Source organism: Scyliorhinus canicula, chromosome 2 (assembly GCF_902713615.1).
Source record: "Scyliorhinus canicula chromosome 2, sScyCan1.1, whole genome shotgun sequence".
In the NCBI taxonomy this organism is placed as follows: domain Eukaryota; kingdom Metazoa; phylum Chordata; class Chondrichthyes; order Carcharhiniformes; family Scyliorhinidae; genus Scyliorhinus; species Scyliorhinus canicula.
In genome coordinates, this window is record NC_052147.1 from 32841193 (window position 1) to 32867755 (window position 26563).

The 26563-nt window shown below is 46.4% G+C and overlaps 1 protein-coding gene across 5 annotated transcripts in view; it reads right to left on the bottom strand.

The window, feature by feature from the left end:
• The window catches only part of prkcha (protein kinase C, eta, a), a 268817-nt gene that overhangs the window by 89892 nt on the left and 152362 nt on the right, over positions 1-26563 (bottom strand). For 4 of the 5 annotated variants that reach the window (XM_038775500.1, XM_038775526.1, XM_038775519.1 and 1 more), the window contains 5 exons: positions 16404-16578; positions 13011-13045; positions 11248-11330; positions 6731-6860; positions 5128-5267 (listed from right to left, as the gene is read on the bottom strand). In XM_038775500.1, the coding sequence (XP_038631428.1) occupies positions 5128-5267; positions 6731-6860; positions 11248-11330; positions 13011-13045; positions 16404-16578 (563 nt within the window). Of the gene's footprint in view, positions 1-5127; positions 5268-6730; positions 6861-11247; positions 11331-13010; positions 13046-16403; positions 16579-17054; positions 17681-26563 lie in introns of those variants that run through there. The other variant, XM_038775535.1, reaches the window with a different exon arrangement.

Here is a 26563-nt window from a genome sequence, read left to right on the forward strand (position 1 = left end):
AGAGGTCATTCAGCCCATTGCTACTGTGATGGCCCTCTGAAAGAGCTACCAATTAATCCCACACCTGCTCTTTCCCCATAGCTTTGCCATTTTTTTTCCTTTTAACTGCTTAACACTGTAAACTTCTTAATCCTATACTTTGAGACTGAATTACAGCCATGAGCCTAATTCGTGCAACACGATACCAACACTAGTAATGTTTCTATTGTCGGAAACACGGTTTGAAAACAAACCTGCAACAATGGAATTTTGTGTTCTATTGAAACATAATACACAAGCCTCCTTTAATGAGGAACATAGAGTTGGAGATCTGAATCATAAGTAATAGTAATAGTAATCGCTTATTGTCACAAGTAGGCTTCAATGAAGTTACTGTGAAAAGCCCTTAGTTGCCACATGCCGGCGCCTGTTCGGGGAGGCCGGTACGGGCATTGTTCTGCATTACAAGCCAGCTGTTTAGCCCACTGTGCTAAACCAGCCCCTAAACATACAGGCCTCAATTTTATAACTTTGTGCTGCTGGTGCAGGCTTCATGCAAGAGGAGAGCAAATTGGGAATAATGAAAATTCAAGCCCCCCCAAAAAACTTGGAGGACTGATCTCTCCGAGCCCAAGTTTCTGATATATTTTCCCATCACTCGGAGCTCATTACCGGGTGTTAATGTTGCAAAGCTTTCACAATGTAGTGCAAGCTCTAGTTATAGTGAGAGCAACTGTTATTAATTGGTACGGTTGGGGCATTATTCTGAAGCATATATGAGAACTGGTTTGAATCCGAGTGGAGGGGAAGGAAAAGAAGTCCGTGCCCACCTGTCCTCCTGGGCTTTGTGAATAAACCTATGTTAAGGAAAGACTGGCTCCAGATTCCTCCTTTGATCAGTGAATGAACATTGGATTATAACACCAGGTCACCTCAATCCCCTCTGCACTGAGGCAGCAACGTTGTTCCTTGTTATGCTAATTCTTACTCCTGTCAGGGCTTTCACAGTGACACCAAACTGGATACAGAGATGTTTAAACACATGTTTTTTCCTTCTGTCCATCTCTTCCTCTTCATTCCATTCCTCCAATCTGGTGCACAGCACCCAACGCCCTTTCTGCACGCCATACAGAGCACAATACTCTCCGCTTGTGCTCTTACACAGCAAGGAGAGAATAAACTTCATTACAGAGCATTAATGCTCCTGGCAATTAGTTGTGAGGAGAAAAGCTCCATTCTCGCTGTGCGCACATTTACACGCATACATGCAACCCCTTACAATTCTTGTGACAATAAGCGATTTTCATTTAATTTCATTTCATTTCCTCTCTTTTCTTTCCAATTATTCTCCAATATGATTTGCCTCCTTGTCGGACATCCTCTGGGAGCCATCTATGTGGAGCTTCCTCATGTGTACATCCGGAACACCACAGTTGCGTCCAATCTTCTCCTCACCGGCCACCAGGGCGGCGACCTGGAGCAGAAGCCAAGGCCAATGCCTTGCTCTCCAGCACAGCATATCAAATGCGAACTGTTGAAGGCTGACTGCCCCGGTGCAGATCCATTGACTCAGCAGCGATAGAACTGGTTTGACTGATGTTCCAGTAGAGATCACCCTGCTCAGCACAGAGCAGGGATCAAATGTGGGACATTCTTGGTGTGTCTAGCTCAATCACTTACTGGATAAACTGATTGAGCCTATAGAGTTCTTTTTTTTTAATAAACATTTTATTAAGGTATTTTTTGGTATTATAATAACACAATAAACAATGTACATGAAACTATAAACATAGTGCAAAAGCCGTCTCCCTCCCTTACAGGTCCCACCTTTATTAACCCCCTACTCTAAGCTAAACTAACCCCCAATCCCTCTTCTGCTGACGATTAATTTTCAGCGAAAAAGTCGAAAAACGGTTGCCACCTCCGGGCAAACCCTAACAGTGACCCTCAAGGCGAACTTGATTTTCTCCAGACAGAGAAAGCTAGCCATGTCCGATTGCCAGGTCTCTGACTTCGGGGGCTTTGAATCCCTCCAAGCTAATAGTATCCGTCTCCGGGCTACCAGGGAAGCAAAGGCCAGAATGTCTGCCTCTTTCTCCTCCTGGATTCCCAGGTCTTCCGACGCCCCAAAAATCGCCACCTCCGGACTCAGCGCCACCCTTGTTTTTAACACCATGGACATGACATCTGCAAACCCTGCCAAAATCCCCGAAGCTTCGGGCATGTCCAGAACATGTGGACATGGTTCGCTGGTCCTACAGCACATTTTGCACACCTGTCTTCCACCCCAAAGAATCTGCTCATCTGGGCCACTGTCATGTGAGCCCGGCGAACGACCTTAAATTGTATCAGGCTGAGCCTGGCACATGTTGTGGACGCGTTGATTCTACTCAATGCCCAGAGACCATCCTCTATCTCTCCTCCCAGCTCCTCCTCCCATTTGTGCTTCAGCTCCTCGGTCTGCACCTCCTCTGACCCCATAAGTTCCTTGTAAATGTCCGAGACGCTCCCTTCCACTACCCACCCTCTGGAAACTACCCTGTCCTGAATCCCCCTTAGCGGTAGGAGTAGGACAGTTGACACCTGTTTATGTAGGAAGTCCCGCACCTGCAGATACCTGAATTTGTTTCCCCTCGCCAACCCAAACTTCTCCTCCAGCACCCTCATACTCAGAAAGCTGCCCTTTATAAACATATCTATCCCCCAACCTCTCAATCCCTGCTCTCCGCCATATCGGGAACCCCCATCCATACTTCCCGGGGCAAACCGGTGATTATTCCAGATTGGGGACCAGACAGATGCTCCCTCTGCTCCCACATGTCTCCTCCATTGCCCCTAGACTCTCAGGGCCGCCACCACCATGGGGCTGGTGGAGTACCGTGCCAGCGGGAACGGCAGAGGCGCAGTTACCAACGCCCCCAAACTGGTGCCCTTGCTTGAAACTGCCTCCATACGCTCCCATGCCGACCCCTCCCCCACCATCCGCTTCCTGGTCATGGCTATATTCGCCGCCCAGTAATAGTTACTAACATTTGGCAGCGCCAGCCCGCTCTCTCCCCGACTCCGCTCAAGCATTACCTTCCTTACCCGCAGGGTCTTGCCCGCCCAAACAAAGCCAGAGATCACTTTGTTAACCCGTTTAAAAAAGGACCGCGGAATAAAGATGGGGAGACATTGAAACATGAACAGGAATCTCGGGAGGACCATCATCTTCACCGTCTGCACCCTCACAGCTAATGACAACGGGCGTCGCATCTCCAAAAATTGTCCTTCATTGGGTCTACTAGTCGGGCCAGATTTAATTTATGAAGCCGGTCCCATTCCCGCACCACTCGAATGCCGAGGTACCTAAAGCTTCCCCCTACTAATCTAAACGGCAGCTTCCCCAATCGCCTCCCCGTCCCCTCGCCTGGATCGCAAACATCTCACTTTTCCCCATATTTAGCTTATACCCCGAAAACCAGCCCAAATTCCCCTGGAATCCTCATGATTTCTTCCATCCCCTCTAATGGATCCGATACATACAGAAGCAGGTCGTCTGCATAGAGCGAGACTCGGTACTCCACGCACCCGCCCCTCCGGACCAGCCCCTTGAGGCTCTCGGAGCAATTGCCAACAGCTCTATATCTAGTGCAAACAACAGTGGGGAGTGGGGGCATCCCTGTCTCGTCCCCCGGTGCAGTCTAAAGTAGTCCGATGTTGTGCTATTCGTCCATACATTTGCCACAGGAGCGTGATGCAGCAACCTGACCCAGTCAATAAAGCCCCACCCAATCCGAACCGTCCAAGTACCTTGCACAGAGAGTCTATAAAGTTCTAAAGATTCCGTGCGTACAGGACAGATTGGTTCCAGATCCATGTGAATTTATATTTAAGGTGAAGAGGTAAAATCATTGAATTCAGCAGGACTCCCCCTGGGAAGCTGCTATGAAATCTCCACGGCTGCAGAAGGGCTGCACAAACAAGATGAACAAGGGACAAGAACATGGGAACTTTGATCATCCACTCGGTGGTACAGGTAACAGTCAAGGACCCCAGATTTGTGTCTGCTGATAAATATAACTATGTGGCATGCTTTATTAATGACTGATCATTATAATGGACACGTGTTTAGACGATGTAACTGGTCAACTATATTCACCTGGCATAAATTTAGTACTTCGAACAATTAGCTGTAATTGGATATCAGTGACTTCAGAAACAAATGTATACTTGTGATTGGTCTGTGCAAATTACTTGTATGCTAAGAAAAAGTATCATTGCCGTTGCAATGTACCACTTGGGGAGTCTGTAAGCCATCTTCATAGAATCATAGAATTTATAGTGCAGAAGGAGGCCATTCGGCCCATCGAGTCTGCACTGGCTCTTGGAAAGAGCACCCTACCCAAGCCCACACCTCCACCCTATCCCCATAACCCAGTAACCCCACCCAACACTAAGGGCAATTTTGGACACTCAGGGCAATTTAGCATGGCCAATCCACCTAACATGCACATCTTTGGACTGTGGGAGGAAACCGGAGCACCCGGAGGTAACCCACGCACACACGGGGAGAACGTGCAGACTCAGCACAGACAGTGACCCAAGCCGGGAATCGAACCTGGGACCCTGGACCTGTGAAGCAATCGTGCTAACCACTATGCTACCGTGCTGCATAGCGTGTGGACATGGCTCCCCTGCATGCCTGAATAAACCAGTGAAAGACAGAATCCTGTCTGTGTCTGCTCTCTTGTATTGAGGAACAAAACTGATGTGTCTGGATAGCCGGTAGTTCCATGACATAAGGGGAGCAATGCCCCACAGAAGCATCTACTTGAAATTTGTGCTGTCCATCACTTTTAGGCCATTATAATTAAAATAGTTGGAAAATGATCTGCTGGATTTCTAATGCAAATTGTTAACAGGCAAGGCTACCAATTGAAGTGTGCAGTTGGATGACAAAATGTCTTTAATTTCTTTCACAATCTCAGGATATTCCAAAACACTTTAGAACCAAGGAGGCACTTTATGTGGTGTGATTACCACTGTAATTGGAGAGATTGGGGCAACCAAGGCAAGACCACATCACTGCCAGTGTTATTCATCATTTGTTACAAGGACAAACAATCCAAAGTTAGAATTACTGCAGAAGCAGGTCAGCATCCTTACCGTCTGCCTTCTCTTTAACGTGGATATGCCTCCTGCACTGAGTCCCATCTCTGCCAGCTTCCTCGCCAATTCCACAGAGTTTACTCCGCAGCTCGGGGCAACGTTGTTCTCACAGCGGATGTGAATGTTCATTTTGCAAACTGTCAAAAGGAGAGAAAGTGATTTTGCATCAATGTTTCGCAGAGAACAGGTCCCAGTCAGAAATGCTGACAGCTGAAAAGTGCCAAAGGGGGAATAAAAACTTAGCTATGGTAGTCTACACGTCCAGCGTACTTTCTAATACCTTCATGTGGACAAGCACTTAATAGGTACACAGGAAATAACACAAGCTCTCTGTCATGATGACTCCCTTCAAACAATCATCAGTAGGCCATTGCTTCCCTTGACAAAGGAGTCTGTATGACCTCAGGATTTCGATATGGATAGGGCAGGGGTGGGCAAACTTTTCCGTGCAAGGGCCACATTCTGAAATTCACAATTTTAAAGGGCCGCATAGTATATTAATTAATAGTCCTGGTTGTAACCAATTAGCGTGCGGCGTATACCTCAGCGCTTCCCCCGGCGGCATCCTGCCTTTAGCCCTCTTTTTCTCTACTTTTCAAAAATGGCGCTTCACCCGGTTATGATTCTGGGCGCCTCATATAGAACATAGAACATAGAACAGTACAGCACAGAACAGGCCCTTCGGCCCTCGATGTTGTGCTGAGCAATGATCACCCTACTCAAGTCAACATATCCACTCTATACCAGTAACCCAACAGCCCCCCCCATTAACCTTATTAAAAAAAAATTATTAAAAAAAAAATAAAAAAATAAAATTTTTTTTTTGATGACCTGATCTTGGTGGGCCGCATAAAGACCTTTGGCGGGCCGCATGCGGCCCGCGGGCCGTAGTTTACCCACCCCTGGGATAGGGTATCTATTGAGCTGTTGTGATAAGAGGTACCACACTGTGCTCATTGTCGGCGTTAGTGGGACCACACTACAAGATTTTTGTTTCATTACCACAATTCTACGATAATGTCCTGGATGTAATTTATCCTGTGGCTTCATTTTCTTCAGGAGGGTTGCCAGACCGGCTGAAATTTTCCAGCATTTTCTCTTTTGGTCTCAAAGTTTGAGTTGTATAAAGACGGTGGAATGGATTCCTACACTGGGCATGCTTGATTTATGCCTGATCACAATCCGCACTAGTCATTCCTGATACCATTCCAACGACAGCAGGTTGACCAAGAGGATTGCATTTCTGATCAGAAACCAGCCTTTCCATTCACTCTGTGGGATGGAGCTCTACATAAAAAGGTCAAAGAAAGCGTCATCACTCAATGAATGGCGGGGGTTGGGCACAGCAATTGTTATTATGCCAGCAGCACACAACAATTAGATGAACATTGGATTTTGGAGGATTCTGTCCACCTCTTTTCAAATAGCTTTTCAAACAAGTCATCAATGTGCCTTGCTTCGCTCACCGTGAAGTATATTGAAAAGTGTTGTGTGGGACCATCTTCCTTGCCGGACAATCCTGTTCTCTGTAAGTCTGTGCAAACTCTACTTTCTTTTTTAACCTCAAAGTACAGGAAGAGCGTGTGATGGAGTTGGTTACCTTTACACTGTTTCCCTTGCCTCATCAGCCCATAGAGAAGAGAGCCACAATGGTCACAGAAAGTTGGCACCTTGTAGTTGTGAATGTTGAATTGGTGACGTACATTGATGCTGAATCTTTGTTCACAAACCTGGTAAATATAATCGCCAATTATTTAAGACAAATGGAGACACAGATAAACAAAAATATTTTTCCAATTGGTACCATTATGTAAGGCTGGATTTTAATTTCAATGCCAAGTTTTGTTTCCCTCTTCCCTCTCTGGGGCTGGTTTAGCACTGGGCTAAAGAGCTGGCTTTTAAAGCAGACCAAGGCAGGCCAGCAGCGCGGTTCAATTCCCGTACCAGCCTCCCCAAACAGGCGCCGGAATGTGGCGACTAGCGGCTTTTCACAGTAACTTCATTTGAAGCCTACTTGTGACAATAAGCGATTTTCATTTCATTTTCATTTCCATTCGGAATCTAACCTTCCATCCACATGAGCAAAATGTTCCACTTCTGGTCTGAAAGAGATCATCCCTTACAGATGTTGGAAAGGAAAGTTAGGTAGGCTTTATCCTTATCCTTATCCAAGCTGTCTATTTTGAACATTCTGAAGTATGTCGCATGCAATGGTCACTATCATAGATAGCAGCGTTATTCACATCCCTCCAAAGACCACTCAAATCTCACTCAGGTTTGCCTTAACTAACACAGAAAACGTTCTAGAAGGTCCACTACCCTTTTTCACCTTCGCTTCTAAGGGCAGCCACCCACCCACAGGACACAGTTTCACATGCAGCTGTGTTCTTCTTGTGATTGGCCCCATGAGGCTGTGCCGGGATCAGCAGGCCAATCAGCCACGGGGGCCAATCCCGACCTCACTTTTGCCAAGCATCCAAACAAGTCAAACACCATCAGCGGCTGCCAGATTGCAATCAGGGTTAGTTTCCTCCTCTCTTACCCCGGAGACACTGAAGCCAGTTTCCCCCCGCCCCATCTACCTCTCCGACAGTCCCTGCTGACGTTGAATGACTCGGAGTTGAGTAGTGATAGAACCTGGCACTTTGCTGGCCCATCCAATTAGTATTCCATCACGTGGTGCTTTTAGCCACTGAATTAATCCAGACAGTGAACAATTTCAGGAAAATTTCCCACTGGATGAAATGACTTCCCCAGTGCAAATACAAGTCGGAATGCCCTAGTGTGTCCATGCATTGTCCAGTCTACTATTCATTGCATTATCTTCTAATCTAACCTACTCTTCCCAGGAGCTTCAAACGGTTTGCTCATGATGCACTGGATTTTCACCTTCAAGGTGGGAAGTCGGGAACATGTGGGAGAAAGTGCCAGGAAAGACAGGATTTTCATTCTGGCTCTCTAATCTCTTCTGTCAATTTCACAATATTTATTTACACAAGGTAAAGGTTCAATTGCTTGCAGTTGCTGCTATTGGAACTATATAGGGTCTGGAATATTGACACTTTTATTGGATTTTAGCAAAAAATAGTTTTTTCCAGGTGCAAATTCAGCAATGAATTACTTTTTGAAGTTTTTTTCCCCAAAGTATTGATACTATGGGATTAATTGGTTCTATAGTGCGTAGTGGGTGAATGGGCTTGGAAGTACCATAGCTTGGCACTGGAGGCACAATGGACGTGGGATGGGTGGCAGGGTATACCTTGGCATGGGGGCATGTAGGGCTTGTGGTGGGTGGGAGAGCACACCTTGGGTGCGTGAGGGGGGCCTTTTGAGCTTACCTTTCAAAAGGTTTTCTCATCCAGACTATGGTTCACAATATCTGAGGTGCCATGAACCATGGCCCTTTGGTTCCCTACCTCTTTGGTTCTCTTTGGCTGGGCCCCACGCCATGAAAATAGGGCTTGCCTATCCTCGCAATGAAGCTGGTCATGTCAGGAGTCCAGGGGCAGGCCTGTGACCCGAACAAGGCCGCAACCTGAAAAGGCGCTCTTGAAAAGTGGAATCCCCAGGAACGGGGCCAGGAATCCTGCAAACAAGTCCCGCTTGCCACTTTCACCTTTCCATGGAATCTCCCTGACCACATGACAATCCAGCCGTAAGTTGCTCATCCGCATGAAGAACCATATACTGTGCATAGGAGAAAACCCAAGCTGGGGGGAAGCAGGGGTTGATGAAAATATTCATCACCAAGAATTGTATTAAGGATGTCTGTCTTACTAAATTTGTAAATGAGTCAGAATCCCCTTCACCTGAAAGGTTTAACCCTGCCAAAACTGTTTCTTTGACAACATTGCTAACTCTTTCAAGGGCTCAACATTCTCTCCTTTTCTTCCTTCTGCACTACAGCATTAAGTCCATTTGGTCTCCAGAGTTTGTATCACCATGCATTTCGATCTGTATCCTAGCACCATTTACCCATCTTCGTTCCATAGTCCTCGATATCCTTACTTATAGAAAATACATCAATCTCGGTTTTGATATTTTCAATTGCCTTAGCCTCAGTAGCTTTTAGTGAGCGAGAGAGTTCCAAATTTCCACCACCCTTTGTCTGAGAAAGTGTTTCCCAACACCAGCCCAGGATGGCCTGCCTCAAATTTGAGCTTACGTCCACCAGAGAAAATTGTTTCTCTCAATCGACCCTGTCAACTCCGACAAATTTTAAATGTCTGATTAGATTTAATTCAGTAAAGAAGGCAGACGTGAATTTTGACCTTGAGTAACTGTCAAAAGCTACAGTCACAAGGTTCCAGGAGCTTGTAACATTTTGAGATGAGTAGTGAAAAAACAAAAGGAATTCCAGTCACTGGTTTCAGTCAGTAAATGGAGAGCATTGAAATATTACTATTCTGCCACCGGGCGGCGCTTGTGCTTCATTTATCAGATTGGGATAGGATGGTGAACAGGGACACTTTGAGGATCTCAGCTCACCCACGCCTGCCGTAGGACAGTTTACCCTCCCCGTGGTGGGATTCGAGCTTGGAACTCCAGAGCATTGCCCTCGGTTTAGAGGTTAGTAGTTTAGTGACCTGTACCACAAGGCCACAGAAGGGCTTCAAAAGTGTCCGGCCCTCGATCAATAATAATGTGACTCCCGGAAAGAAACTAATCTTGCTAATGGATAATTTCTGATGGGGAGGGATTGAACCTCCCCCACCGCCCCCAAGCTAGTTTGCTGTGGGCTCCTGTCGGTTGCATAGCAACTGGAGCAGATTGGACAGTCTTCTTGGGGTGGATATTTTAGATTTCACAGGCTGTGGTGCCAGCTTCCTTGCTGCACCATGCCTCCCCCCCCCCCCCCCTCCCCCACCCCAGCCTGGAGGTGGGGAGGGTGAGAGGGTAGCTGGCAGGACTGCTCACCCACATCAGGTGGGTAGTCAATCATATTCATTAAGGACATATAACCGGGGGCCACTGGGATTTTCCAGTCAGCCCCCTGGATCCCAGGGATGGTGGTGGTGGGGGCAAAGTGCGGGGGCGGGGGGGGGGAGTTCAGCTATCTGATGGCAGCCTCCCAGTGGCAAGCCAGTGGACCAGTGCTCCAGGCAGGTTCAGAGACCTTCTGTCTCTACCTGGGGGCAGCAGCAGTCACAGGCTGTCCTGTAAAGGGGGATTCCAACCACCCTCCCCCCCCCCCCATCCCCTTGAAATCACTCATGGAGACAAATGTCTCTCATTTTGTTTTTCTCAATAAACGTTTACTCAAAATAGTATCATGGAATCACAGAATCCCTACAGTGCCCAATCTCTGAAAGAGCCCTCTATCTAGACCAGGGGTGGGCAAACTACGGCCCGCGGGCCGCATGCGGCCCGCCAAAGGTATTTCTGCGGCCCACCAAGTCATTAAAAAAAAAAAAAAAAAAATTTTTTCTAAAAAAAAAAATTTTTTTTTTTTTTTTAAATTTTTTTTTTAAAGGTTAATGGGTGGGGGGGCTGTTGGATTACTTTCTGGCATAGGGTGGATACGTTGACTTGAGTAGGGTGATCATTGCTTGGCACAACGTCGAGGGCCGAAGGGCCTGTTCTGTGCTGTACTGTTCTATGTTCTATATGAGGCGCCCAGAATCATAACCGGGTGAAGTAATTATTTTACTTAATATACTATGCGGCCCTTTGTGAATTGTGAATTTCTGAATGCGGCCCTTGCACGGAAAAGTTTGCCCACCCCTGATCTAGACCAATCCCCTGCCCTATCCCCGCATCCCCACCTAACCTTTGGACACTAAGGCGCAATTTAGCACAGCCAATCCACATAACCTGCACATCTTTGGGATGGGGAGGGTAATCCAAATGAAGGTATAGATTCTGGCTGAGTTCATTGATAAGGAACATCAGTAACTAACAGAATCACAAACTCATTGATTCAAACATGGAGCGGCCATGTCGCCCATGCGCTAGACCTTTACCTTTGTGACATACGGGAAGGATGCATTGTAAATGAAGCGAGCTTACAACTGGAAATCCCACGTGCTGGTGGTAACAGCACCACACATACAAACAGACACTCATCCAGACTGGATCTAAGCATCCTCAAACACAGAAATTCAGCCCTGCTCATACCTCCCCTTTCTTGTCCTTCTTTATTCGAGGACATGCTGTGACAATTAACTGGTGACAGCGTTTGTGGACCACACACGTACACACTGTGAAACAAAGAGAAGTGAGATTTAGTTCTACAAAACTGCCCATTCAAACTTTCCCAATTTTTTTTAAGAACACCATGGGCGCGATCTACTGGCCACACTGCGCCCGAAAAGCAGCGCACCATGGCGCAACCAGGCCAGTAAATGATGGGGACTCCGTTCCCAGGATCTATCCGGCTCGCTACACCTCGCGAGATCGTGATGTGAAGCCTGTGGGCAGGATCACCTTTTGGCAAATCTGCATATTAGAACGAGACAGCTAGTCTCACTCTCATATGCAATTCCCTGAGGTAACCAAGGCGTTGGAATCTATCTTTGCCTTGGAAACCTCGATGAGTGCTGATCAGTACTGGACTGCACAAACAGGGCCAGATGGAACGGTACTTGTGGGGGTCTCCGAGGAGATTGGAGACCCCCAAGTGCTTGCGGTCTGGGTAGGGTGGCACATTGGCATTGCTGGTGCCACCTGGGCACCATGGCATTGCCAGGCTGGCACTTTCCACGCGGCAGTTATCAGGCCGGGGAATAACTATGTGAGAGGGCGCAGGGACTCCCATATAGTGAGTTGGGGCTTGGGGGAGGTTCAGGGGTCATGCTGGGAGCTCGTGAGGTCAGGGGTCATGCCGGGAGCTTGGGAGATTTACAAATGGCATCCCAATCTCTCACTGTAGTTCCAGCAAGCGTAACTCATCAATGCAGAAAATGGGATTGTGTTCGGCGATGGGCGGTTATTCCGCACTGAGACCCCGTATCTAAACTGATGGGAATGAGATAGCAGAGTGTGTCTCAGAGTTGCGAATGCTGGGAATCACGTGGCTAAACGTGCTTGCTCTGGGACTCTGTTCCCATTTGGTTAAATTGGGCCCCATATTTTCATTTTTGCAAGTTTTTTTAAATGTCAAAATTGTTTAGTTCAGTAAAGTCTACAGTGTTGTAAATATTCTTAAAAGATCAAAAAAAAGTGACAGGATTCTCTGGTCTGCAGTTGTATTTACCTGGGTGACGCGCCCTCGCCAGCAGCGGGATTTTCCGTTCCTGCCACCTGCCAATGGGATTTCCCATTGTGGCCACCCCACGCTGCCGGGAAACCCACGGGCAAAGGCAAAGACGCTGCCAACGCAACAGAGAATCCCGCCGGCAGAGAATCCCACTGCAGTTCCCACATCATCCACATCCAGGAGTGATGCAGAGTGAACACGGGATGAAATTCATTCATTCTGAAGCAGTTTGACGTCTGTGATCATTGACACCTCTTCACTCACACAAGCGGAGTGGGTATCAACAAAGATGCAACAGCCAAACCTCTGATGAGAAATTTAGCAGACTTGAGATGCGAGAGGGACTACATTTTAATCCACAGACTTTTCTCCAGAAACTGATCAAAAGTTCCCAAATTTTCCAGAAGCCAATGTTGGCAGCCTCACTGCCAACTCCAGTTCAGGGATTGGCTCATCCGTTTCATGAATGCCATTCGGTTCTGTTACAGGAAGTTATGGTCAAAATAAGAACAAGCACAAATGTTCAACCCAGATAAAATCGGGATATTTGTTTTTTTGCTGGATCACTTATTTAAAGCAGGGAATTTGACTGGAAAATTGTTCCTCTGCGTGACCGTGTTGTAATGTCCGTTGCTCAATGTATGATTTACCTCACCTGCTTCAGTGAATTAAAATAAATTACCTTGACACTGGTATCCCTGCTTTCCAAAAATTCCCCTGTGGGTGAAAGAATATGAAAATGATCAGATTGGTTGGGACCTCCTCGTGCATCCTTCCATTACAACGTCTGGCTGTTTCTTAAACATGGTCTTACGGTCCCAGTTGATGTTACAACTGGGCGGGAAGATTCCAGAATAGAATCCTGGCTCAAAACACCGTAGGTTTTATTGAAACAAAAAATATAAAACGGGGATGAACAGAGTCACAAGACCACTAATTAGTTTTAAAAGCAATAGAAGAAACATTTTTTTTTGAACATGGAATAATTGGATTATGAAACAATGCTCCTTTACCCCCCCCCCCCCCCCCCCGACCTTAACAAGTACACACAAACAAACATGGATTACAAAGTACATCTTAAACTACAGTTGTTTCATTAGCACACAAAGTCCCTTTTAAGCACACTAAATAACTGTGGTAAGACTCCACTCTGAACCCGAGTGAATGTCAGTGGATTTCTCCTCTAAATCCCCCCCAGATGATTCTTATACCGTGAGCCACATTCTCTCACTGAACTCCGGCTTCCACACGAGTGGTTTCAAATTCTACATTCAAAAGCCGTGCTTCCAAATCTTCTTTTAAATGATGCTTTCTCTCCGCTGCTTCCAGCAAGGTTTCGCTTTCAGGTTTTACGCCTCTCCCTTCAGGTCTCCTTTGTCTTTAAGGTTTTTGTACAAACTTCGAGGTCTAGACACCAATTTCCACAATTATTTCCAATAATATCTCCTAAACTGTAAGCAACCACTGCTGGTTCATTTGCTCTTCAGGCTGTAGCCCTCTCTAAGCACAAAAGAATTACAATTGGATTTGAAACCAACTCCCACATATATAAACACCTTTGACCAGCATGAATCTAACTATAGGTTTTACCCTTCCAGGCACAGAAACATTAAATTCAACACACTTAAAAATATACCTTATTTTCGATTGTTTACCTATACAAATATAAATCCCTTAAAGCTTCCTTTGTTTTCCTAACAGTGGTCAAGGCAGTGGCTGACCAGCACCATCTTCTCAAGGGCAATTATGAATGAGGAGCAAGTGTTGGCCTATCCAGTGAGGCTCACCCACTGGATCCCACCCACCCACTCATCCTGGTGACCACCCACTTTATGAAGAAATAATTCCCGCAGTCTGAATTCTCTTGGCTGTTAGCCACCATAGCGTTACTTTGGCAATGCCTTAACTTGTTAATCTCTTTTGTGAAGCTATTTTCCCCAGATGATACCATATGCCAGCGGTTTCCAAACTAGGGGCTCCTGACCCCAATTAGGGGTCAGCAGAAACAGCACCTGGGGTCATGAGAATGACATTAATCTCCAACCCCCTCCTATTGTCCAGTCAGTGGGAGGTAACCGATCACAAGATGTACTCCCACCATCGGACTATTTGGCCAGGATGTTTTGGTCCCATCGTGGAAGGACCCGCTGTGAGGCCAGCCAAATGTCCACTGAGTTTTGGCAGGACCTGAAGATCACGGTGGTGGGCGGGACTGGAAAATCCCACCTTTGATCAGCTGTGGTGGCCCAAACAAGGCATGTTGTGATGTAACTATGCAGCTATGTAAATACGTCAGAGATTTCCCGGAGTGGCCTCTTGGCGTAGCAGCAATGGAGGCAGGGTATGGATTGAATGAACAGTGACATCCCAGTTACCGGGGCCTGGAATTTCCATCACAGGCTTTCATATTTATATGATGTTTTATAGGCTTATCTATAACATATGAACTTTTATCATTTGTTCCGATCCCTGTGGGGAGCAATAACTTCTAAAAGTAAATTTGAACTTCCGGTTAATAGCTGAAACAATGACACATCAAGATTTCATGTTTAACACATTTACTGTAAAAATTTAGACTAAAAACACTTTTGATTAAACACTATATTTATGGGCAACCTGCTTTAATTTACAGAATGGCGTATCCTTTTCTTATTTCCAGTACAGCCGAGAAAACCCATCATCAAGTACACATGACACTGTCCTTTAAGTAGATTCAATTCTTACCGAATTAGTCCAAAACGATTCTTAATTCTTGCGGATTTATTGCTTCATTTGTTCTTCAATCTGGAAACTAACTCCATAACTGTCTTTTATGGTGCAAGTTTTCCTGGAGTTGTCTCACTCTAGCTAAAGCTGGTCAAATCTTCCAGCCTCATTTTAACTCCTCATGAATTTAGGCTTCCACCTATATTCCTTTGTGGTGAACCACAGAGACTTTTGGCTTCTAGCTGCTCTCTCTTTCTCTCTCTCTCTCCTGGACCCCAGTAAACTAACCTGTCTGTGTTATTTTGTGATTATTTAGGAAAGCCTGTAACCTGATTTCACAATGGCTTCCTCCGCATTCATCCCATCTCAATGCCTATCACTATGGCAGCATGAATCACTTGGGCCGTATATCTAGGTAGAAACGCCGATCAGCTATCCTTGAAAGCTCAACTCTCCTTCATTTTGGACTAACTGGACAGCTTAAAGCTCAAATGTTACAACTCAACATTCTCAGCACCTTTCTGGTACTTGGGAGACTTTCAGTCTATCCGCTGTTAGCACACAAGCTTCCGCCATTGTTTCTAAACACCAACACCTTGCACATTCTCCACAGTAAAACAAGCTGGGTCTCTTTAATCTCTAACTATCAAATGACCCAGGCTTGCTGTCAGACCACCTTCAGAACAGGTAGCATGACCCCCTTCTATTTACCTAAACTGCAGTGCTTCAAGAGGGCAGCTCAGCACCACCTTCCCGAGGGCAATTAGGGCTGGGTGATAAATGTTCGCCTGGCCAGTGACTCTCACACCCAGTGAAATCATTTAAAAAAAAGACACTGTCCCAAAACATATCAACCTCACAATTGTAATGAATTAAATAGTGATTGTTACAATGCTGCTTTATTGCTGTTTTGTGTTTCTTGGTGTCTGTGGTCACATTAATTTCCAAGTGATAAAATAGGTCATACTGTAAAAAAATTTGGGTAGTGCTGCCATAGGCCACGGCTGTTAGGATAAGTGAAAGGGGTGCATAAATCTTCCATTTTATCTCAAATAAACCTCATCCCTAAATAGTTAGTCTTTCAAAATGATTGCAGGAGAGAGTCTATCTTGACACAGAAAAGCGTAGCAGTGAAAACACGTCAACATCAGGGGTCACTATTGATTGCCTTTATTCACACAAGATCACAAAGTGCTGAGTGGATAAATATTCTAGGGTGGAAACTGAAAGAGTGAGACCTTCGTTTTCTCGGTCAAAGGGTAATGGGTCTGGACTGCCCTTGACAGATTTTCCATTTTTAAGGATTTTAGCCTTCAAACAAAAAGCACAATATTTACTTAACATATGTAACCAAACACAGGCTTCCTACCATATGAATTCCCTGCAATGGGAGCAGTACGTGGGCTGTCGCAGGTACGTGGCCATGAATTTATGATTGTTGACCTGGTGAATCTTGCGCCGCATCGCACCTTGGCGTTTCCTCGAAAATATGCGCTCCTTGAACGCTCTTTCATTTGAATTGCTTTTCACTTTTTCTTCAGGATCTAAAATCGAATTGTTGAAAAGTCTATTAAAAAGGGACATCAAACCTCCCCAAAAACCAGCACATTCTTTTCCAACTGGGATCTCCTGCCGTGCAGTTGCACCAGGCCATGGAGGTGTTTTAAATCAGAATACGCAAGCCTACTGTTTTATTTATTCACGCAATGTGAGAACACAGAGTGACTCCCTCGACAATTTCAAAAGAGAGAGTCAAGAGTCAACAACACCACTGTGGGTGTCACAGATCCCAGGTTGGCAGATTTGAACCGGATGAGTATTTACATGGTCACCATTAGACTTTTAATTCCAGATTTTTATTGAATTCAAATCTGCTGTGGTGGGATTTGAACCCAGGTCTCCAGTATCACCCCAGGTCTCTGGATTACTAGTCCAGTGACAACACCACTCCGCCACTGTCTCCCCTCATGCCATTGTCGTCGATGAGATTAAAGATCATCCTGCAGCAGTTTGCACTGACCTTCCTTACATGGCTTCATTTGGGCAGCCGCTTTCCATATTTTGGCAACTTTCCTCAGATTTAGACCAGAGTACACCCACTTTTCTTTTCTTCGACGGTAGCATGACCCGATTGTCACTTTTGCTACTTCCTACTAGCACTGGCTGTTCTGGAAATATAACGTTAATCTTTTCAAAGCACGGCACAGGTGATAATCAAGGTGACCTATTTTGCGCACAGGCACAATAGATACCACCAGGGTCCTTTCTGTGCTCGAAGGAGTGCGGTTTTAATGGAAAACTTTTTGGCAAATAGAAAACTGTTTGACAAACACTAACAATCACAGCACTGTTCTCCTGACTCAAACCCTCCCCAATCAGTAAAAATATTGCGATACAACTTTTCCCTCAGTCGATGCCCTTGAATTCTTTTACCAGTTTAAAGGAGGTCTGCCATACAACCAGAGAGTGCAGCCTGCACGATTAGGATGTCTGTTTTAGTAGCTGGTACATCCTGGCTTTTCTCTCATTCGAGTGCAAGAGAAGGAAGACAATGCCAGGGAGATGAGGCTTTCTGAGTTTTCACAGCAGCAGTTAAAGTAAGTTGTTAAAACTCACGGAACCTGTAGCTTTAACAACAGAAGTCCACCGTCCCTATGTGGCATCACCATGGTATGTATAGCCCCATGCAACACACCAAGCCTGATGAACAGCTTCATAAAATAATGTGGCTGCCCTGCTGTAAAAGCTGACATCTCAAAAGACAACTGGTAAACAATCCTGTGACCAAGGCCATCACTTCATTACAGACTAATAAATCAAAATCTCTTTTGTCGCATTGGAATGAAGGAATTTGAATGGGTGTTCTGGGATCTCCTGCCGTGGTTCAGTTTATTTCTGATGTCGAACCCAATGGTCTTGTGTGTAATCCATGAAAAGAGTGAATTACAAGAACAAAGTAGTGCAATGGCCACCAAATACAGCCACTGTTATACTCAAAGCATTTAAAACTAACTTTTACAGGGCAGCACGGTGGCACAGTGGTTAGCAGTGTTGCCTACGGCGCTGAGGACCCGGGTTCGAATCCTGGCCCTGGGTCACTTCGATGTGGAGTGTGTACATTCTCCCTGTGTCTGCGTGGGTTTCGCCCCCACAACCCAAAAAGATGTGCAGGCTAGGTGGATTGGCCACTCTAAACTGCCCCTTAATTGGGAAAAATAACTGGGTACCCTAAATTTATTTTAAAAACCTAACTTTTACAGTGGTCTGAAATTTCTGACGGGACAGATGCATTCTGTTGGTAGAGCAGTCTATTTTCCTGGAATATCTGGGAACACTTGCCTCCAGGAAGGTGTCCTCATGTTGAAATGAAATGAAAATTGCTTATTATCACAAGTAGGCTTCAAATGAAGTTACTGTGAAAAGCCCCTGTTATGCCCTGTTTTGTTTCCTTGTCGGCTCTGAACCAGTTGAGTTGGCCATTCAAAGATTAATTGACACATTCCCAACTGAGATCAAGAACTCACGGGAAACGGCACAAATTTTATAGCCACCAGGCCAGGTATCCTGCAAGTAATATTTATTTTTCTGTGAAGTTTATTAATAAGGAAAGCGGCAATGCAAACAAGGCTTTTCAGACGTCACAAAAAGTGACTCTAACGTGAATCTTGTCTTTTGCAATCTCCAAGAAGCAAATGACAAATGCATTTTTTTTTCAGCTGAATTGATGCACGTGTTTACATGGAACCATAGAATCCCTCCAGTGCAGGAGACCATTCGGCCCATTGTGTCTGCACCGACCCTCTGAAGGAGCACCCCACCGAGCCCATTCCCCTATCCCCATCTAACCTGCACATCCTTGGACAGTAAGGGGGAATTTTAGCATGGCCAATCCACCAAACCTGCACATCTTATGGACTGTGGGAGGAAAGCACCCGGAGGAAACCCACACAGACACGGGGAGAACGTGCAAACTCAACGCAGGCAGTGACCTAAGGCCAGAATTGAATCCGGGTGCCGGGCGCTGTGAGGCAGAAGTGCTAACCACTGTGCCACCATTACAGAAGGTAACAAGTTAGATCTTGATTTAATTTTATCTTAGAAAGTCAGTTGTCCATAAATCAACCGAACCTACAACTCAAGTTAAGTTCTCAGCGAGGTTGTGAAATTATCCAAATCGCAACTACCAAACTGTTCCCTTTCCATCAAATCAAAATGACAAGTAAGGTATTTTTATTGTGATTTCCCACTGCTTGCTGTTTTAGTTCTTTATTTCAAGGACAGAATACTCGTCTCCCATGAACCATAAACCACTCCCAGTTTCCTTTCTGAAGCCTGACAATTGCCCAGCTTATGAACGGTGTTATATTAACCTTTCACTCACCCTAAACATGAACTTTACCAGAGAAACTAATTCTGCCAAATATTTCAGCAATATATAGTCAATGCATCATTTCATACGAGGCATAACCGTACAACAAAGAGAGTGAGAAGCAATCAGTGATTAGAGATAAGGGATAAAAAAGTGAATATTACCTGCAGTAATGGTGACCATGAAACCATTGTCGGGGGTTGTACAAACCCATCTGGTTCACTGAGCCCCTTAAGGGAAGGAAATCTGCCATCCTTACCTGGGCTGGCCTACAGCAATGGAGTTGACTCTTAACGGCCTTCTCTGAAATGGCTGAGCGAGACACTCTGTTCATGTGAATATATGGGGCAGGATTCTCCGCCAGCGGGATTCTCCATCTTGCCGGCGCCCGGGGGTTTCCCAACAGCGTGGGGCTGCTCCATAAAGGGAAAGCCCCATTGACCGGCCGGCGTAACGGAGAATCCGGCCGGCGGGTCGGGGCAGAAAAGTGGCGCGGCAGGGGGGAGAATCCAGCCCATGACCTGCAAGCTGGTGAATTGCTTTTATTGATTACTACTGATAATTATGAACATATTTTCTGCCTGGATGGCCTCTGGAACCTTTGCAGACGGCTTTCAAATTTTTCCTCACATCATTGGTTTACAAACTTACGAGACAGGTGGGCAGGAAATTCCAGTCAGAATCCTTTGGAGAGGCCAAGGAAAAGGAAAACCCAGAGCCAACAAGGAAAAAACGCTTGAAAATATCTCTCCGACACCCTCCTCCACTCCTTAGGTCACCTAACTAGTCCAGGAGATACATAGAACATAGAACATAGAACAGTACAGCACAGAACAGGCCCTTCAGCCCTCAATGTTGTGCCGAGCCATGATCACCCTACTCAAGCCCACGTATCCACCCTATACCCGTAACCCAACAACCCCCCCTTAACCTTACTTTTATTAGGACACTACGGGCAATTTAGCATGGCCAATCCACCTAAACCGCACATCTTTGGACTGTGGGAGGAAACCGGAGCACCCGGAGGAAACCCACGCACACAGGGGGAGGACGTGCAGACTCCACACAGACAGTGACCCAGCCGGGAATCGAACCTGGGACCCTGGAGCTGTGAAGCATTTATGCTAACCACCATGCTACCCTGCTGCCCCTAAGTTCAGATGGCCTGTTTATTTCTCAACCTCCCATTATCAGGGAGCCCACTAGGAGGTTGTCAGATAAGCCCCTCCTGATTCCAGTAAAACTCGAACAGGGGTGGAAGGTGACTCTTAATTGGGCAGTTACCTGGCTCAACTAACTGCCCAGTGGGCAACCACTCTGCTGAGGTCTTCACGAGTGGTAAAATGCCACGACAGCAGCAGGAAACATCGAGGTCCCCTCCCAAAACTTTCCATTGCATTTTACTAGCTATCCTGCCTCCCAGCCCATCTCCAAAGATAGGCTAAATTCCAGCCCCTGATCGACAGAACTTCAAGCTGATTGTGCCATGAACATAATGCCTCTTCTGCATGTGCATTGCAGCATCGTGTGGGCACTGAATAATACAAAATATATTACGGAACAGTTTACAATGGCAACGAATCAGAAAGTTTTTCAGCTGGGTCACAACCATGAACAGAACTGAAAAACATGTCCCGTTTATGCTGTGAGTGGAGAGTTGGTAATGAGGGTCCTCCCCTATACCTCTTCTCTCCACGGAGACTGTTCAAAGACTTCCGCAATATGTCAACTGACGCACAGTTAAATTTCACCCAAACATTCAGTTTTATCATGTGTTCATTTAAAAAATGTCAAATGCTTGAAATCTTGGCCGGGATTCTCCCCTACTCCGCACCTTTAGGGGCTAAGCCCTCACATTGAGGGGCTAGGCCCGCGCCAGAGTGGTTTCCACTCTGCCAGCTGGCGTGAACGGCCTTTGGCGCCACGTTAGCCGGGGCCGAAAGGACTTGGCCGGCCAGCGTAAGTCCACGCATGCGCCAGAGCGTCAGTGCCTGGTGACGTCATACCGGCGCATGCGCAGGGGAGGGTGTCTCTTCTGCCTCCGCAATGGTGAAGGCCATGGCGGAGGCGGAAGAAAAAGAGTGCCCCCACGGCACAGGCCCACTCGCCGATCGGTGGGCCCTGATCGTGGGCCAGTCCACCGTGGGGGCACCCCCCGGGGTCAGATCGGCCCGCGCCCCCCCAGGACCACGGCGCCCGCCCGCGCCGCCTGCTCCCGCCGGTAAGGTAGGTGGTTTAAACCACACCGACAGGAGAGGCCTGTCAGCGACGGGACTTCGGCCCATCGCGGGCCGGAGAATCGCCACGGGGGCCCGCCGACTGGCGCGGCGCGATTCCCGCCCCTGCCGAATCTCAGGGGGGCGGAGAATTCGGGACACGGCGGGGGCGGGAATTCCGCCCCTTAAATCAGAAAAAGAAAATGCTGGAAATCGAAAGCACATCAGCACCGGCAAAGTAAAGACAAGACAGGATTTTGGGAGAGATCTGTTGTAAGACTGTGCTGTCTAAAGTTCTCCTCTGAAACATCAACTTATCTTGTCTATTTACTAATGTTGCAACTTTTGTTTTTGATATTCACCAAATCCAAAACACAACAGGGAGGATCCCATCACCTGCGGTAATGTGGGCATTCTTACCCCACCCTCTTGAGCCTAATAATAAACACACTTTGAGGGTGTAAATGAAAGGAATATTTTAGTTGTCAGACTTGACTAGTTTGCAAGTAGGATCATAGAATTTACAGTGCAGAAGGAGGCCATTCAGCCCATCGAGTCTGAACCGGCTCTTGGAAAGAGCACCCTACCCAAGGTCAACAACTCCACCCTATCCCCATAACCCAGTAACCCCACCCAACACTAAGGGAAAATTTGGACACTAAGGGCAATTTATCATGGCCAATCCACCTAACCTGCACATCTTTGGACTGTGGGAGGAAACCGGAGCACCCGGAGGAAACCCACGCACACACGGGGAGGATGTGCAGACTCCGCACAGACAGTGACCCAAGCCGGAATCGAACCTGGGACCCTGGAGCTGTGAAGCGATTGTGCTATCCACAATGCTACCATGCTGCCCATTTGTTGTGCAAGAAGGCACAATACATGCATAACCAAAGAATCACTTCTGCCCATGTGCCAAGGGGTTTTGTAAGGTTACATATTTTTGCTTGCATGCATGGGAGCTCACAGGTAACATCAGTATGGCAGTGTACTGACTATATCACTGGATTTGATTTGATTTGGTTTATTGTCACATCTACCGAAATACAGTGAAAAGTATTTTTCTGCGGCCGAGGGAACGTACACAGTACGTACACAGTAGACAAAAAGAATGATCAACAGATGACATTGACAAATGGTACATCGACAAACAGTGATTGGTTACAGTGAGGAACAAGGGGCCAAACAAAGCAAATACATGAGCAAGAGCATTGGTAATTCACAGAATTAAAGTTCAAACCTCACCACGAGAATTTGCAGATTTGAATTCAGATTAAAATCTGTAAATTGCAAGTTCAAATCAACAAAAAGTAACAATGAAGCTGTTGGATTGACATAAAGGCCCATTTGGTTCATTCATTTAAGCGAGGAACCTGCTGTCCTTACCCAATCTGGCCTATATGTGACTCCAGTCCAACCTCAACATGGCTGAAGTTTCAATACTGCTCCAAAGTGCCCTCTTTCCAAGGGCCGGTGCAGACTCGATGGGCTGAATGGCCTCCTTCCGCATTGTAAATTCTATGATTCTCGATAAATGTTTACGTCCTGAGGTGGGGCTTAATTTTATAACCTTCAGACTCGGGAGAGAGAGGCAGAAGTAATTCAATTCCAGCAATCCGCTATTCACCACACAGCTGTTCAAGAAGAAGGCCAATCTAACTTTCTCAGGGCAATGAGGAATAGATAATAAATGTCAGTCTCTCTCTCTCCTATACACAGTCTATGTTCACGTAGCTGTGATAACTCACAAAATAACGATGGGACGGTTTGCAAAGTCCCGGGAACCACAAAGCACGGGCAGTATCACAGAAGTAGCTCAAAATAGAGAGTTGAAATGATCATCGCTCACTGAAAAAACAAGTGGTTGACAGCTTTGCGCCTTGTATCATAGTGTTCAAGCCAAGATACAAAATGGTGAGAGCTGTGAGAAAGGATGCAGCTTATGCAGCCTCAGTGGTATCAGTATAGCGCTCAATTCACCTTCGGTTATAAGCTGGGATGCCTTCCATTGCATTGGGTGTGTCAGTCACTGCAATCCTCAATGTCATAGTTGACCCACGACAATCCCCAATTTTATCTGCCAGTCTGGGACAACAGAGCATGCTTCTGAAGCAGTAGGAGATTGGAAAAGGGAAGAAATCTCCTCACAAAATAAATGCAGGTGAGGAAGCCTTTTTCTTATCTTTGTTAATCTATCCAGCACCTACGCATCTTGCAAACAGTCCAATGACTGATCATTTCTCATTGCGATCTTCATTAGTCCTAAATTGGCTTTCCACAATTTTGAGCCCATGTCCCCTTGTTCTTTTGTTGCATCTTGCATCAAATGAATGCTCCATGTCCAGCATATATCGTCTACTTTTCAGGTTTCATTTCAGTAATCTTTGGCAGCTGGAAAATCCAGTATTTCCAGCTTATGGATACGGCAAATAGATTTCATGGTGCTTATCAGTTTGATTCACTGGTAGCACTCTCACCCTAAGTCAGACTATTACAGGTTTAAGCCTCACTCCGGGACTAGAGTATGTAATAAAAGCAAACCCCTTTGTTCAGTGCAGAAGAAGGGTGCAAGGTGCTGGAATTGAAATTTCTTTAGCCCCGTTTTCACTCCACCAAACGAGGAAGACGATAAGACGATAAAACCATAAGAAATTGGAACAGAAGTCGGCCATTCAAGCCCTTTGAGCCTGTTCCGGCATTTAATAAGATCATGGCTGAACAACACTCACTAATTCCGGCCTCAGGTGACTGTCTTTGTGAAGTTTGCACTTTCTCCCCGTGTCTGCGTGGGTTTCCTCCGGGTGCTTCGGTTTCCTCCCACAGTCTAAAGATGTGCAGATTAGGTGAATTGGCCATGATCAATTGCTCCTTAGTGTCCAAAAGGTTAGGTGGGGCTACGGGGATAGTGTCGTGGCGTGGGCTTAAGTAGGGTGCTCTTTCCAAAGGCCGGTGCAGTCTTGATGGACCAAATGGCCTCCTGCTGCACTGTAAATTCTATGATTCTAAGTCCACTTTCCGGCTTTACCTCCATCATCCTTAAATCGCCGGGGACCAACCTGAAAATAATATTAACCGACTTGGCTGTTGGTGACTGTTTTACCTCTACAGGCAACACACCATTTGCAGAAGATATATCTCGGGCAATCTGCCTCACTGTCGACTTTCCAAAGTAAGTCTCAAGCACCAGCTAGCTTTGGCCTCAGAAACCAAGGACACCAAACAAGCTTTTGCAGTCGGACCCTTATTTAGGTAGACAAGGGGTGGGATTTTCTGTTCCCGCCGAAGTCAATGAACGGCTCATTATTGGGGCAGATGATCCTTGAGGTGACTGGTTAGTATTCCATCACATTCCTACTGTGAGCCTGGAGATGGGGGAGAAGCTTGGAGCGGGTAGGAGCCGGACCACTCTCCTCTGCCTTGCTCTTATAGCCACAGTGGCTCATCCAATTAATATAAGTCTATTTTTCTTTCAGTTAAGCCTATGGCCCGCAGTGACCACCTTCCCCCAAGATACTGATGTTGGGGGACAACGACTCAGCAACGTGGGTGTTGTTGAAGATTGGAAGTGCTTGTCCTCCTTTTTTTCGAGATGGTTATTGCCTAGCATTCATGTAGCCATATGTGTCATCTGTCACTCGTCAGACTGACCTTAGGTGTTGTCCAAGTCCTACTGTAAGCTGCCGTTGGCTGATTAATTATCACAGGAGCTGTGAAAGGGCAATGGTCAGTGAATAGCTCCATTTGTAAAGGAAGGTTATTGATGAAGTAGCTGAAGGTGATTGGGCTGAGACCTTTAACCCCAAGAACGCCTGGAATGAGATGATTGGTAGACGATCACTGACCAAGCTAGATTTGTCCTGTAGTTGTAGCAAGGTAAACTTGAGGTCAGCCCAAACTCTGCTGCCCATAACCTTACTCGCACTAAGCCCCATTCACCTACACTCCTGTGCTTGCTGGCTTATATCTTGGTCAAGCAATGGCTCGATTTATCCTGGTTTTCAAATCCCTCCATGACTTTGCTCCTCCCATCTCCTATGAGATATCTGAGCTCATCTAATTCCAGCCTCTTGAGGATCCCCAATTATAATCACTCCATCACGGTGGCTGTGTATAAATACAGCAACTAATCATTTGTCTTAGAGGTTCTTTCTGGGATCTTGCTACGTAGCAATTGGTTGACACGCTTACCTACATCAACAGTGATGATTCAAAGAAAAGGGGTTCAATGCAGTAAATGTGAAAAGTGCTTTATAAAGATGAATTCATTACTTATTTTTCTTCTTTCCATCCCCTTGGACTTGAATGTTTTGTGAAGCCTGAGAAAAATCCATCGATGTGTCTAATGTCAAAATTATAGCACAACTGACAACCCATTTACTGTACTATGGGTGTAAAAAGTTCAGTAATCCAGATCCCCGTCAGTGGATGAAATAACTCACCGAGACAAGTGGCTGCCCAGAACAATAGCAACGTGCGGTGTTAATCAGTGGACATGAATCTGGGGTGGGATTCTCCGTTTTAGCGGCAGAGTGTTGACGCCGTCGTAAACGACGGACCACAGCATCATCTGGCCGCTAGGAGCAGCGATCCCCCAACCCACAGGGAGTCAGCACGGGCGACACTGGAGCGCTTCACGCAGCTCCAGCTGCCGATATGGGCCCCAGCACGGCCAGCGTGGGTCCGCGCATGCACGACACGGCCGGCGCAAGTCTGCGCATGCGCGTGGGTTGCCGTGTCCGTGCTGGCACCCACACAACATGGCGGAAACCTACAGGGGCCCGCCCGCCGATCGGTAGCCCCCTGAAATCAGAAACAGTGGGCGCGATTCTCCCAAAATGGAACAAATAATAAGAATCTTTATCAGGGTCACTCCAATATACAAATTTGCTAAAAAGTGATATAGAACATAGAACAGTACAGCACAGAACAGGCCCTTCGGCC